This window comes from Oncorhynchus nerka, linkage group LG15, assembly GCF_034236695.1.
Source record: "Oncorhynchus nerka isolate Pitt River linkage group LG15, Oner_Uvic_2.0, whole genome shotgun sequence".
In the NCBI taxonomy this organism is placed as follows: Eukaryota; Metazoa; Chordata; class Actinopteri; order Salmoniformes; family Salmonidae; genus Oncorhynchus; species Oncorhynchus nerka.
In genome coordinates this window covers 7,190,198-7,205,850 of record NC_088410.1, presented here as the reverse complement: position 1 = coordinate 7,205,850, position 15,653 = coordinate 7,190,198, and the positions used below count along the sequence as shown (strand labels likewise).

The window sequence follows — 15,653 nt, the reverse complement described above, 5'->3', positions numbered from 1 at the left end:
ATGTTTGATAATTAATACAACTGTCCTCCATGTTCTAGAACTTCCATCTGAATGGTGATCTGTTTGATAATTAATACAACTGTCCTCCATGTTCTAGAACTTCCATCTGAATGGTGATCTGTTTGATAATTAATACAACTGTCCTCCATGTTCTAGAACTTCCATCTGAATGGTGATCTGTTTGATAATTAATACAACTGTCCTCCATGTTCTAGAACTTCCATCTGAATGGTGATCTGTTTGATAATTAATACAACTGTCCTCCATGTTCTAGAACTTCCATCTGAATGGTGATCTGTTTGATAATTAATACAACTGTCCTCCATGTTCTAGAACTTCCATCTGAATGGTGATCTGTTTGATAATTAATACAACTGTCCTCCATGTTCTAGAACTTCCATCTGAATGGTGATCTGTTTGATAATTAATACAACTGTCCTCCATGTTCTAGAACTTCCATCTGAATGGTGATCTGTTTGATAATTAATACAACTGTCCTCCATGTTCTAGAACTTCCATCTGAATGGTGATCTGTTTGATAATTAATACAACTGTCCTCCATGTTCTAGAACGTCTGTCTGAATGGTGATCTGTTTGATAATTAATACAACTGTCCTCCATGTTCTAGAACGTCTGTCTGAATGGTGATCTGTTTGATAATTAATACAACTGTCCTCCATGTTCTAGAACTTCCATCTGAATGGTGATCTGTTTGATAATTAATACAACTGTCCTCCATGTTCTAGAACTTCCATCTGAATGGTGATCTGTTTGATAATTAATACAACTGTCCTCCATGTTCTAGAACGTCTGTCTGAATGGTGATCTGTTTGATAATTAATACAACTGTCCTCCATGTTCTAGAACGTCTGTCTGAATGGTGATCTGTTTGATAATTAATACAACTGTCCTCCATGTTCTAGAACGTCTGTCTGAATGGTGATCTGTTTGATAATTAATACAACTTTCCTCCATGTTTTAGTGATCCTTATTAAATCATATAATTAATATAACTGTTTAAGAACATCATTCTGAATGGTGAGCTGTTTGACGCGGTGTCCGTTGCCGAGGACGATACGTGGAGACGGATCCGCAGTGTCCTGTCACCTTCCTTTACCTCTGGACGACTGAAAGAGGTAGAACCATCCCTCCATCTCTCCCTTTCTGTGTTTATCAACTCTCTATAAACTCATTATAGCTTGTTATAAACTGTTAACTCATTATATCTTGTTATAAACTATTAACTCATTATAGCTTGTTATAAACTCTTTACTAACTCATTATAGCTTGTTATAAACTCTATAAACTCATTATAGCTTGTTATAAACTCTTTATATGTTGTGATAAACTCTTTATAAACTCATTATAGCTCGTTATAAACTCTCTAACTCATTATAGCTTGTTATAAACTCTATAAACTCATTATAGCTTGTTATAAACTCTTTATATGTTGTGATAAACTCTTTATAAACTCTCTAACTCATTATAGCTTGTTATGAACTCTTTATAAACTCAGTATAGCTTGTTATAAATTATTTCCTAACTTCCTAAATTATAAATATAAGTATATATTTTTTTAATTGATTTTACCTTTATTTAACTAGGCAAGTCAGTTACAAACAAATTCTTATTTACAATGACGGCCTAGGAACAGTGTTTTAACTGGTCTAGGAACAGTGGGTTAACTGGTCTAGGAACAGTGGGTTAACTGGACTAGGAACAGTGGGTTAACTGGTCTAGGAACAGTGGGTTAACTGGTCTAGGAACAGTGGGTTAACTGGTCTAGGAAAAAGTGGGTTAACTGGTCTAGGAACAGTGGGTTAACTGGTCTAGGAACAGTGGGTTAACTGGTCTAGGAACAGTGGGTTAACTGGACTAGGAACAGTGGGTTAACTGGTCTAGGAACAGTGGGTTAACTGGTCTAGGAACAGTGGGTTAACTGGTCTAGGAACAGTGGGTTAACTGGTCTAGGAACAGTGGGTTAACTGGTCTAGGAACAGTGGGTTAACTGGTCTAGGAACAGTGGGTTAACTGGTCTAGGAACAGTGGGTTAACTGCCCTTTTCAAATGATTTTTAACTTGTCAGCTCGGGGATTCGATCTAGCAACCTTCCGGTTACTAGTCCAACGTCCTTAGCCACTAGGTTACCTGCCTCCCCTAATGTGATGGGATGTATAGACATCATGTACATTATGTTGATAGAATATATAGCAAATCTGTAGAATACATGGATAGAATTGTATACAGTTGAAGTGGGAAGTTTACATATACTTAATATGGAGTCATTAAAACTCGTTTTTCAACCACTCCACAAATTTCTTGTTGACAAACTATAATTTTGGCAAGTCGGTGAGGACATCTACTTTGTGCATGACAAAATTACATTTTTCCAACAATTGTTTACAGACAGATTATTTCACTTATAATACACTGTATCACAATTCCAGTGGGTCAGAAGTTTACACACACTAAGTTGACTGTGCCTTTAAGTTTGGAATATTCCAGAAAATTATGTCATGGCTTTAGAAGCTTCTGATAGGCTAATTGACATCATTTGAGTAAATTGGTGGTGTACCTGTGGATGTATTTCAAGGTCTTCCTTCAAACTCAGTGTCTCTTTGCTTGACATCATGGGAAAATCAAAAGAAATCGGCCAAGACCTCAGAAAAAAAATGTAGCCCTCCAAAAGTCTGGCTCATCCTTGGAAGTCATTTCCAAATGGTCAGTCAGTCAGTCGGTCGGTCGGTCGGTCTGTCTGCAGTATATACACAAAATCAACAAAAGTATGTGGACACCTGCTTGTCAAACATCTCAATCCAAAATCATGGGCATTTGCATGGAGTTGGAATCTAGTTTGCTCTGTTTTTAATTATATCTTTCCATGTCTCTCTTCCTCTCTCTCTCTCTCTCTACCTCTCTACTGCTCTCTACTGATGTCTCTCTAACTATCTCTCTCTACCTCTCTTTCTCTCTCCTCTAGATGTTTGGTATCATGAAGCAGCACTCTGCTAACCTGCTGAACGGAATGAAGAAGCAGGCAGATAAAGACCAGACCATCGAAGTGAAGGAGTGAGTCCTGATTCCTAACCTCTAGCTTTTCACCTTACAACTCTGAGTCTTGATTATAACACACACACACACACACACACACACACACACACACACACACACACACACACACATATAAAGCCACCCATTGCCTTGATAAAAGCTTTGCACACTCTTGGCCTGAGGTAGAGCACCTCATGATAAGCTGTAGACCACACTATCTACCAAGATTTCATCAATAGTATCGTAGCCGCCTATTTACCACCACAACCCGATGCACTAAGACCACAATCAAAGAGCTGTATAAGGGACAGTAGCCGTCATTGAAAATAAAAATGTAATCTTAACTGACTTGCCTAGTTAATTAAAGGTCAAATAAAAATGTAATCTTAACTGACTTGCCTAGTTAATTAAAGGTAAAATAAAAATGTAATCTTAACTGACTTGCCTAGTAAATTAAAGGTAAAATAAAAATGTAATCTTAACTGACTTGCCTAGTTAATTAAAGGTAAAATAAAAATGTAATCTTAACTGACTTGCCGAGTTAATTAAAGGTAAAATAAAAATGTAAAAAAATAAGGCCATGAGCGGCGCTCCAAGTGGGACTTTAACTTAAATCCGTTTGATCTAATATCTACCAGCATGTCACATGTGCAACCACAGGGCAGGACGGATTACCAGGATGTGTAATCAGAGTCCTGACCAACTGACAAGTGTCTTCACTGACATTTTCAACCTCTCCCTGTCCGAGTCTGTAATGCCTACATGTTTCAAGCAGACCGCCATAGTCCCTGTGCCCATGAAAACGAACGTAACCTGCCTACATGACTAGCATACCGCGCCAACAGATCCATAGCACTCACGTTGGTAACCATGAAGTGCTTTGAAAGGCTGGTCGTGGCTCACATCAACACCATCATCTCGGAAACACTACACCCGCACCAATTCACATACCGCCCCAACTGATCAATAGATGATGCAATCTCGATTGCACTCCACACTGCCCTTTCCCACCTGGACAGGAGGAGCACATGCGTGAGAATGCTGTTCATTGACTACTGCTTAACGTTCAACACCATAGTGCCCACAAAGCTCATCACTAAGCTAAGAACCCTGGGACTAAACACCTCCCTCTGCAACTGGATCCTAGACTTCCTGATGGGCCGCCACCAGGTGGTGAGGGTAGGTAACAACACATCCGCCACGCTGATCCTCTCCACGGGGGCCCCGCATGGGTTTGTGCTAAGACCCATCCTGTACTCCCTGTTCACCCACGACTGCATGGCCAGGCACGACTCCAACACCATCATTAAGTTTGCTGATGAGAAAACAGTGGTAGATCACCGATCACCGACAACGATGAGACAGCTTATAGGGAGGAAGTCAGAGACCTGGCAGTGTGGTGCCAAGACAACAAACTCTCCCTCACGTTCCCATTCACATCGACGGGGCTGTAGTGAAGTGGGTTGAGAGTTTCAAGTTCCTTGGTGTCCACATCACCAACAAACTAACATGTTCCAAACACACCAAGACAGTCGCGAAGAGGGCACGACAATGCCTTTTCCCCCTAAGGAGATTGAAAAGATATGGCATGGGTCCCCAGATCCTCAAAAGAGTTCTACAACTGCACCATCGAGAGCTTCCTGACCGGTTGCATCACCACCTTGTATGGTAACTTCTCGGTATCTGACCATAAAGCACTACTGAGGGTAGTGTGTACAGACCAGTACTACACTGGGGCCAAACTTCCTGCCATCCAGGAGCTACAGTTGACGTCGGAAGTTTACATACACTTATGTAGGAGTCATTAAAACTCGTTTTTCAACCAGTCCACAAATTTCTTGTTAACAAACTATAGTTTTTGCAAGTCGGTTAGGAAAAAGGGGGAGGCTTGCAAGCCGAAGAACACCATCCCAACCGTGAAGCACGGTGGGTGGCAGCATCATGTTGTGGGGGTGCTTTGCTGCAGGAGGGACTGGTGTACTTCACAAAATAGATGGCATCATGAGGCACAAAAATTATGTGGATATATTGAAGCAACATCTCAAGACATCAGTCAGGAAGTTAAAGCTTGGTCGCAAATGGGTCTTCCAAACGGACATTGACCCCAAGCATACTTCCAAAGTTGTGGCAAAATGGCTTAAGGACAACAAAGTCAAGGTATTGGAGTGGCCATGACAAAGCCACAACCTCAATCATATAGAAAAAGTGTGGGCAGAACTGAAAAAGCGTGTGCGAGCAAGGAGGCCTAAAAACTGGACTTAGTTATACCAGGTCTGTCAGGATGAATGGGCCAAAATTCACCCAACTTATTGTGGGAAGCTTCTGGAAGGCTACCCGAAACGTTTGACCCAAGTTAAACAATTTAAAGGTAATGCTACCAAATACTAATTGAGTGTATGTAAACTTCTGACCCACTGGGAATGTGATGAATGAAATAAAGCTGAAATAAATAATTATCTGTACTATTATCCTTATATTTTACATTCTTAAAATTAAGTGGTGATCCTAATTGACCTAAGACAGGGAAATTTTACTCAGATTAAATGTCAAGAATTGTGGAAAAACGGAGTTTAAATGTATTTGGCTAAGGTGTATGTAAACTTCCGACTTCAACAGTGTGTACTCGGCGGTGTCAGAGGAAGGCCCCAAAAATTATCAAAGACTCCAGTCACCCGGAGCCTCCCGAGTGGCGCAATGGTCTAAAGCATCACAGTGCTCGCTGTGCCACTAGAGATCCTGGTTCGAGTCCAGGCTCTGTTGCAGCTGGCAAGTTGTGTGACAAACACATTTGATTTGTTTTAGTTGTGTGGTCAGCAGTTGTTGCCATTTGTTGTTGTCAGTGGTTGTGTTTTCAGTAGTTGTGTTGTCTGTAGTTTTGTGGTCTGTAGTTGTGTGGTCGGTAGTTGTGTGGTCAGTAGTTTTGTGGTTGTGGTCAGTAGTTGTGGTCCATAGTTGTGGTTGTGGTCCGTGGTTGTGGTCCGTAGTTGTGTAATTGTGATTGTGTTGCAGGTTCTTTGGGCCCTACAGTATGGACGTGGTCACCAGCACAGCTTTCAGTGTGGACATTGACTCTCTGAACAACCCTTCAGACCCCTTCGTCTCCAACGTCAAGAAGATGTTCAAGTTTAACCTGTTCAACCCACTGTTCCTCCTAATCTGTGAGACCACACACAGACACAAAGTTGTTCTTTATAATCGTATGTATGTGTACCTTTTTATAAAACTTTCCTCTCCCGTCCTGTCCTCTCCTCTCCCGTCCTCAACTCGTCTCCTCCTCTCCCGTCCTCCTCTCTTCTTCCCTCCCCTCCTCCTCCTTCCCTCCTCTCGTTCTCCAGTGTTTTTTCCCTTCACTGGTCCTATCTTGGAGAAGATGAAGTTTTCTTTCTTCCCGACTGCGGTGTTGGACTTCTTTTACGCCTCGCTGGCTAAGATCAAATCTGGACGTGACACCGGGAACTCAACTGTAAACATGTTTTATATTTGTATATCATTGTTATGATTTATATTTGTACTGTAATATTCTGTATTTATTATTTATATAACTATGTACTGTAATATTCTGTATTTATTATTTATATAACTATGTACTGTAATATTCTCCACCAATATGGAATGTCCAAATCGATATCATGTCGGAATTGAAAAACATTATTATTGGGACCCAAATATCTTCATTCATATTAGAATCTGTTTGTGTTGGTTGTGATTGGACGAGATCCATTAGAATCTGATTGTGTTGGTTGTGATTGGACCAGATCCATTAGAATCTGATTGTGTTGGTTGTGATTGGACCAGATCCAGTAGAATCTGTTTGTGTTGGCTGTGATTGGACATATTTTACCTAATTTCATTCTGCTTCCAGAGTCGGGTGGATTTCTTACAGCTGATGATCGACTCTCAGAAAGGCAACGACACAAAGACAGGAGGGGAACAGACTAAAGGTACCTGCCGAACAAACACCTGTTAACTATTGTTACAAACACACACCTGTAAATTACTGTTACAAACACACACCTGTAAACTACTGTTACAAACACACACCTGTTAACTACTGTTACAAACACACACCTGTTAACTATTGTTACAAACACACACCTGTAAATTACTGTTACAAACACACACCTGTAAACTACTGTTACAAACACACACCTGTTAACTACTGTTACAAACACACACCTGTTAACTATTGTTACAAACACACACCTGTAAATTACTGTTACAAACACACACCTGTAAACTACTGTTACAAACACACACCTGTTAACTACTGTTACAAACACACACCTGTAAATTACTGTTACAAACACACACCTGTAAACTACTGTTACAAACACACACCTGTTAACTACTGTTACAAACACACACCTGTTAACTATTGTTACAAACACACACCTGTAAATTACTGTTACAAACACACACCTGTAAACTACTGTTACAAACACACACCTGTTAACTACTGTTACAAACACACACCTGTAACCTACTGTTACAAACACACACCTGGAAACTATTGTTACAAACACACACCTGTAAACTACTGTTACCAACACACACCTGTTACAAACACACACCTGTAAACTACTGTTACAAACACACACCTGTTAACTACTGTTACAAACACACACCTGTAACCTACTGTTACAAACACACACCTGTAATCTACTGTTACAAACACACACCTCTAAACTATTGTTACAAACACACACCTGTAAATTACTGTTACAAACACACACCTGTAATCTACTGTTACAAACACACACCTGTTACAAACACACACCTGTTACAAACATATTCTCTCTCCTCTTCCCTCCTCTCCTCTCTCTCTCCCTCCACAGGACTGACTGATCATGAGATCTTGTCTCAGGCCATTATCTTCATCTTCGGTGGCTACGAGACCAGCAGCACTACTATGAGTTTCCTGGCCTATAACCTGGCAACCAATCCCCACACCATGACCAAACTGCAGGAGGAGATAGATACTGTGTTCCCCAACAAGGTAACCCCCACAACATGACCAAACTGCAGGAGCAGATAGATACTGTGTTCCCCAACAAGGTAACCCCCACACCATGACCAAACTGTAGGAAGAGATAGATACTGTGTTCCCCAACAAGGTAACCCCCACACCATGACCAAACTGCAGGAGGAAATAGATACTGTGTTCTCCAACAGATGAGGTGAGGTACTGATTTGTATGTAACCACGGTGCAGGCTCCAATCCAGTACGAAGCTCTGATGCAGATGGACTATTTGGACTGTGTGTTGAACGAGTCTCTGAGACTGTACCCCATCGCCCCGCGACTGGAGAGGGTCGCCAAGAAGACGGTGGAGATCAACGGCATCGTCATCCCCAAAGACTGCGTTGTCCTGGTTCCCACGTGGACCCTCCACCGTGACCCAGAGATCTGGTCCGACCCTGAGGAGTTCAAACCAGAGAGGTACTGGACCGCACCGTAACCACAATCCAACGATAACACAACCTTAATACAACAATAACACAACATAACCACAGCACAACCAAAAATCAACTACCACACAATGTGTAATGTGTCTGAACCACAACCTCAAATAAACTACCACACAATGTTTAATGTGTCTGAACCACAACCTCAAATCAACTACAATACAATGTGTAATCAAATCAAATCAAATCAAATGTATTTATATAGCCCTTCGTACATCAGCTGACATCTCAAAGTGCTGTACAGAAACCCAGCCTAAAACCCCAAACAGCAAACAATGCAGGTGTAAAAGCACGGTGGATAGGAAAAACTCCCAATGTGTCTGTCCTCCCCTGTCCAGGTTCAGTAAGGAGAACAAGGAGTCTATTGATCCGTACACGTACATGCCGTTTGGAGCGGGGCCCAGGAACTGTATCGGGATGCGCTTCGCCCTGATCATGATCAAACTGGCCATGGTCGAGATCCTCCAGAGTTTCACTTTCTCCGTCTGCGACGAGACCGAGGTGAGACGCTCACCTGAGCAGACAGAATATGACATCATCAAACATCAGTACCTGTTTCAGCATGGTCAGCACCTGTTTTAACATGGTCACCACCTGTTTTAACATGGTCACCACCTGTTTTAAAATGGTCACCACCTGTTTTAACATGGTCACCACCTGTTTTAGCATGGTCACCGCCTGTTTTAGCATGGTCACCGCCTGTTTTAACATGGTCACCGCCTGTTTTAACATGGTCACCGCCTGTTTTAGCATGGTCCCCACCTGTTTTAACATGGTCAGCGCCTGTTTTAACATGGTCACCACCTGTTTTAACATGGTCACCACCTGTTTTAACATGGTCACCACCTGTTTTAGCATGGTCACCGCCTGTTTTAACATGGTCAGCACCTGTTTTAACATGGACCTGTTTTAACATGGACCTGTTTTAACATGGTCAGCACCTGTTTTAACATGGACCTGTTTTAACATGTTCACCACCTGTTTATCATGGTCAGCACCTGTTTTAACATGGACCTGTTTTAACATGGACCTGTTTTAACATGGACCTGTTTTAACATGGTCACCACCTGTTTTAACATGGTCACCACCTGTTTTAACATGGTCAGCACCTGTTTTAACATGGACCTGTTTTAACATGGTCACCACCTGTTTTATCATGGTCAGCACCTGTTTTAACATGGTCAGCACCTGTTTTAACATGGTCAGCACCTGTTTTAACATGGTCACCACCTGTTTTAACATGGTCACCGCCTGTTTTAACATGGTCACCACCTGTTTTATCATGGTCAGCACCTGTTTTAACATGGTCAGCACCTGTTTTAACATGGTCAGCACCTGTTTTAACATGGTCTGTTATTCTCTATAGATCCTGTTGGAGATGGACAACCAGGGTTATGTTCTGTTATTTTATTCTCTATAGATCCCTCTGGAGATGGACAACCAGGGTCTGCTGATGCCAAAACGACCAATCAAACTGAGGCTGGAGGCCCGTAGAAACACCCCTAGCAACACCACCGCTACCACTCTGAAGAGTCCAACAACGTGACCAAATGCAGGAGCACCCCACCCTACCCTACCTTGGAGTACCTCTCTCTCTCTCTTTTCCCCCCCACACAAAAGGGCTTTACTACAAACAGAAATACTCCCCCGCTAATTAACATTTCTGGAATCTTTTATTTCAGCTCATGAAACATTTTTGTTCAACAGCCTCTCTATCTATCTATCTATCTGTCGATCGGCTACTGAATATTCAGTCCTTATCCTAACCCTGCTATAGGCTACTGAATATTCAGGCTGGGATTCAATAGGCTACTTAATATAATATGATAAAAAGAACTGCATTCACGATAAATGTTGCATATGTCAGTTCAATCAGAAATGACCTTTAAAATGGCACATAGCTGACAAAGCGCTGGGATTGAATCCTGGTCTCAGTCTCATGCTTGGTTTGAGTAGAACTCAGAAACCCATTTCCACCAGGTAAAAGAGAGATAGTAATACTATGGATGCATTAGAGGTACATGTCTTGTTAAAGTTAGACACCAGGAGGTATTAAATCCATGGCATGATGTCATGTCTGGATCCTGCACACTGGTGGCTGGTGGCTGGAATTCTCCTAGAATGTAGAACTCTGCCTGGTGTTCTCTAGAACTGTACTCTCATTCTGTTCCTCTGGGTGTTCTGCTGTCCAGCCATTCCAAAATAGAATCTTTACTGTCTGTTGAGATGACCCCTGCAGCTGCTTGGTTTTAACTTTAATCATCACAAACCAATAAAATCATCACACTAATGAACAAGGTCGTCTGTGTATTTATTAGCATCCATAAGACAAAACATTATAGATGATAGTCTACTGTAGGCATGTTGGTTGAAGCTCAGTGTTAAATTCTAATTTTCTTCATCTCAACCAATCTCTTAAGAAAATTCACAAATCAACTTGATTGGAGGCACACAACACAAGTTTGCATACACTTAGGTTGGAGTCATTAAAACTAGTTTTTCAACCACTCCACAAATGTCTTGTTAACAAACTATAGTTTTGGCAAGTCGGTTAGGACATCTACTTTGTGCATGACACAAGTCAAGTAATTTTAGAAGCTTCTGATAGGCTAACTGACATCATTTGAGTAAATTGGTGGTGTACCTGTGGATGTATTTCAAGGCCTGCCTTCAAACTCAGTGCCTCTTTGCTTGACATCAAAGAAATCAGCCAAGACCTCAGAAAAAACATTGTAGACCTCCACAAGTCTGGTTCATCCTTGGGAGCAATTTCCAAACACCTGAAGGTACCACGTTCATCTGTACAAACAATAGTACGCAAGTATAAACACCATGGGACCACTCAGCCATCATACCCGCTCAGGAAGGAGGCACGTTCTGTGTCCTAGAGATGAACGTACTTTGGTGCGAAAAGTGCAAATCAATCCCAGAACAACAGCAAAGTACCATGTGAAGATGCTGGAGGAAACAGGTACAAAAATATCTATATCCACAGTAAAACGAGTCCTATATCAACATAACCCAAAAGGCCGCTCTACAAGGAAGAAGCCACTGCTCCAAAACCGCCATAAAAAAGCCAGACTACGGTTTGCAACTGCACATGGGGACAAAGATTGTACTTTTTGGAGAAATGTCCTCAGGTCTGATGAAACGAAAATAGAACTGTTTGACCATAATGACCATCGTTATGTTTGGCGGAAAAAGGGGGAGGCTTGCAAGCCAAAGAACACCATCCCAACCGTGAAGCACAGGGGTGGCAGCATCATGTTGTGGGGGTGCTTTGCTGCAGGAGGGACTGGTGCACTTTACAAAATAGATGGCGTCATGAGGCAGGAAAATTATGTGGACATATTGAAGTTAAAGCTTGGTCGCAAATGGGTCTTCCAAATGGACAATGACCCCAAGCATACTTCCAAAGTTGTGACAAAATGGACAACAAAGTCAAGGTATTGGAGTGGCCATCACAAAGCCCTGACCTCAATCCCATAGAAAATGTGTGGGCAGATCTGAAAAAGCATGTGAAAGTAAGGAGGCCTACAAACCTGACTCAGTTACACCAGCTCTGTCAGGAGGAATCGGCCAAAATTCACCCAACTTATTTTGGGAAGCTTGTGGAACGCTACCCGAAACGTTTGACGCAAGTTAATCAATTTAAAGGCAATGCTACCAAATACTAATTGAGTGTATGTAAACTTCTGACCCGCTTGGAATGTGATGAAAGAAATACAAGCTGAAATAAATCATTCCCTCTACTATTATATTCTGACATTTCACATTCTTAAAATAAAGTGGTGATCCTAACAGACATAAAACATGTTTACTAGGATTAATTGTCAGGAATAATGAAAAACTGAGTTTAAATGTATTTGGCTAAGGTGTATGTATCCTTCCGACTTCAACTGTATATAAGTCTCAAATATACATGTTTCAGGTGAGGTCTATGCACAGCAAGTTTTTGTTGTCAATTGGGCTATTGTTAGGTAATCGACTTGCAGGACTGTTCCCCGGACTCCAGTTGTAGCCTTTCATACAATGCACAAACAAGGCTATTGAACCTGACATTGGTGTCTGTCGTTATTCCTTTATCTAACATATCATACTGAAACGTGGTATCAGAAGTGGCTCGGAAAACACACGTTTGTTATTTTTGTAGCTAAGTACAGTATAGGCGCAGTTACGTTCCATATGCGAACACACGAAGTTTCCTACTCACAACACTGATGAACTCGTTGTTAGCTGCCATCACTAGCATCACTACCTACGTCGATGACTGAAGGCAAAGACATCTCATATTCCATTGCTATGGCAGCGAACATTCCGCCACCAAATCCCATGGTTCTCACAGGGGACTGGAATACTAATTGGGACAACTTCAGGGATGAATTCGAGGACTATGCGCTGGCGACCGGTCTACATGAGAAACCCAACGAGGTACAAGCGGCAACTCTGAGGAGTTTAATGGGCAGCGAATGCAGGCATATCTACCGGCACAATCTCACCCTCACAGCACGTCAACAGTGTGATGCATTGGAGAATTACTTCAAACCCGCCAGAAACGTAATTTATGAGCGGTTCGTTTTCGGAAGCTGTAAACAGGAAGAGGGTGAGTCAGTACACAACTTTGTAACCCGTTTGAGAGAGAAATCCGCCACTTGTGAATACGGGGGATTGAAAGATGAATTGATTCGTGACAAAATAGTGCTGGGAATTGCAAATGAGGATACACGCCGGCGTCTACTGAGAGAGAGAGACTTAACATTAGTAACTGCCATCGAAATGTGCCGCACTGCTGAAGTCACTGACATGAGAATGAGAGCAATGGAAATCGAAACCCCACGCTCCGACGTTGATACCGTTCATGCTGTTGCTAGGCAGACATTCAGACTAAACCAATCGAGGCAGAGCAATTCACCACGAACGGTGAACACAGAGAGCCCCGTAAATACTGTGGGAATACACACACACGTGGCAAAGAGCACTGCCCTGCCTACGGAAAACCATGCAGAGCTTGTGGAACTAATAATCATTTTGCAAAAGTGTGTCTCAAAAGCAAAATAAGGGTGAGTGAGAGCAAGATTCACTGTGTTGATGATGTCATTCAATGTTCAGAGCTGAAAGGTGAAAGTGACATATACATGCATGAATACATTGGGGCTGTACACTCAAGAGGGAAGAAATGGTTTGTGACACTACGATTACACAACAAGCAACAACAATGTCAACTGGATTCTGGTGCTACATGCAACGTAATGAGCTACAAAGACAAAATCAATCTGGCACCTGACACACATCTATTGCCCAGCAATACTAGACTAAAGCTCTACTCAGGAGAGCTAATGAGCTCTATGGGCACCTTTGAGACCGAATGTGTTATTCGGGGACGCAAACACAAGCTGGAGTTTGAGATTGTAAAAACCAGTCAACATCCTCTCCTCTCGGGCTCTACATGCGAACGCCTGGGACTGATGCAGTTCACTGTACCAAATGACCTGCACATTGTGGATCATGTCTAGCATGGACCCCTGTCCAAAGAACAACTACTTAGCAGATTGGACGATGTATTCAACATGCCCGTTGGATCAGTGGGGAGGTACACTTTGAAGTGGATGAGAGCATCACTCCAGTCCGGTGTGCTCCTCGCAATGAAAGTGGCTGTGAAGGCCCAGCTGGACAAGTATGAGGCTGGTGGCCACATGACATCTGTGACTGAACCAACTGACTGGATCAGCAATATGGTCATAGTGAAAAAAAACAGAGAAGCTGAGGGTCTGCATCAACCCAAAGCATCTGAACCAAGCACTGAAACGATCCCACTACATCATGCCGACACTAGAGGATGTCCTCTATAAGCTTCCCAAGGCCAGGATTTTCACCTTGGTGGATGCCCGAGATGCATTCCTTCAATGCAAGCTGGATGAAGAAAGCAGCCTCATGACTACCTTCTGGACCCCCTGGGGTCGGAAACGCTGGCTCAAGCTCCCATTTGGTGTCTCGGTGGCGCCTGAGATATACCAACGTAAGCAGCACGAGTTACTGGCTGGGCTCAAGGGCATTGAACCCATCGCAGATGATGTCCTGATCGTAGGCTGTGGTGACACAGACGAAGAAGCAGTACGCGACCACGATGTGAAGCTCCTGGCACTGATGGAGCGCTGCCGATCAGTTAAGCTTCGTCTTGGCCTGAAGAAGCTGCAGTTCAAGGTGAAAGACATCCACTTCCATGGCCACATTCTCTCGGCAAAAGGCCTGAAGCCGGACCCAGACAAGGTCAGAGCGATCCTCGACATGCCAAACCCGTCTGATGCAAAAGGAGTACAGCGTCTCATTGGCTTTGCAAACTATCTTGCAAAGTTCATGCCACACCTATCAGCAGTCTGTGAGTCTCTGCGCCGGTTGCTGGACAAAGACACACCATGGCACTGGCTACCAAAGCACGAGGCCGCAGTGCAGGAGATTAAATCTCTGGCTTCATCCATGCCAGTGTGGGTAGCCAGTGCCATGGCATCTACGACGTCATGAAGCCTGTCACAATCCAGAGCGACTCCAGCCAAAGGGGACTTGGATGCTGCCTTATGCAGGAAGGCCAGCCCGTTGTGTTTGCCTCGAGAGCGCTCACCCCCACCGAACAAAACTATGCACAAATTGAGAAAGAGTGCCTCAGCATCGTCTTCTCCTGCCAGCGATTCCATCACTACTTATATGGGCGAGACCTGGTCATCGCTGAAACTGACCACAAACCAGTCATTGCCATATTCAGTAAACCTCTCCTCAACGCGCCCAAGAGGCTTCAAAGCATGCTCCTGACTCTGCAAAACTACAGCCTGAATGTCATTTACAAGCCAGGACCAGAGATGTACATCAGCGACACACTGAGCAGGGCAACAACACAATGTACAGGCAGAGGCACTGTCTATCAGCGGTAGGCCATATGTTCGCTACAGCAGGAACAACAAGATGTTCAACAGATCAATCAGGCAGACTACTTAAACGTCACAGATCACCGCCTAGCCCAGATAAGGCAACACACTGACAAGGACGAACGCCTACAGTCATTGAAGTCCATGGCTCTCGCAGGTTGGCCATACCTGAAAGAGGAGACACCTTTCACAGTGAGAGAATACTTGGACCTTTCGCGATG

General features: G+C 43.0%; 1 protein-coding gene across 2 annotated transcripts in view; it reads left to right on the top strand.

Moving 5' to 3' along the window:
• Positions 1–15,653, top strand: part of LOC135560339 (cytochrome P450 3A27-like) — a 47,069-nt gene that overhangs the window by 15,059 nt on the left and 16,357 nt on the right. Inside the window, exons 5-13 of one of the 2 annotated variants that reach the window (XM_065002224.1) lie at positions 1,023–1,136; positions 2,981–3,069; positions 6,061–6,209; positions 6,387–6,514; positions 6,914–6,992; positions 7,887–8,047; positions 8,263–8,489; positions 8,854–9,016; positions 9,936–10,812. In XM_065002224.1, coding sequence (XP_064858296.1) covers positions 1,023–1,136; positions 2,981–3,069; positions 6,061–6,209; positions 6,387–6,514; positions 6,914–6,992; positions 7,887–8,047; positions 8,263–8,489; positions 8,854–9,016; positions 9,936–10,061 — 1,236 coding nt within the window. In that variant the 3' untranslated portion in view covers positions 10,062–10,812. Of the gene's footprint in view, positions 1–1,022; positions 1,137–2,980; positions 3,070–6,060; positions 6,210–6,386; positions 6,515–6,913; positions 6,993–7,886; positions 8,048–8,262; positions 8,490–8,853; positions 9,017–9,935; positions 10,813–15,653 lie in introns of those variants that run through there. The other variant, XM_065002225.1, reaches the window with a different exon arrangement.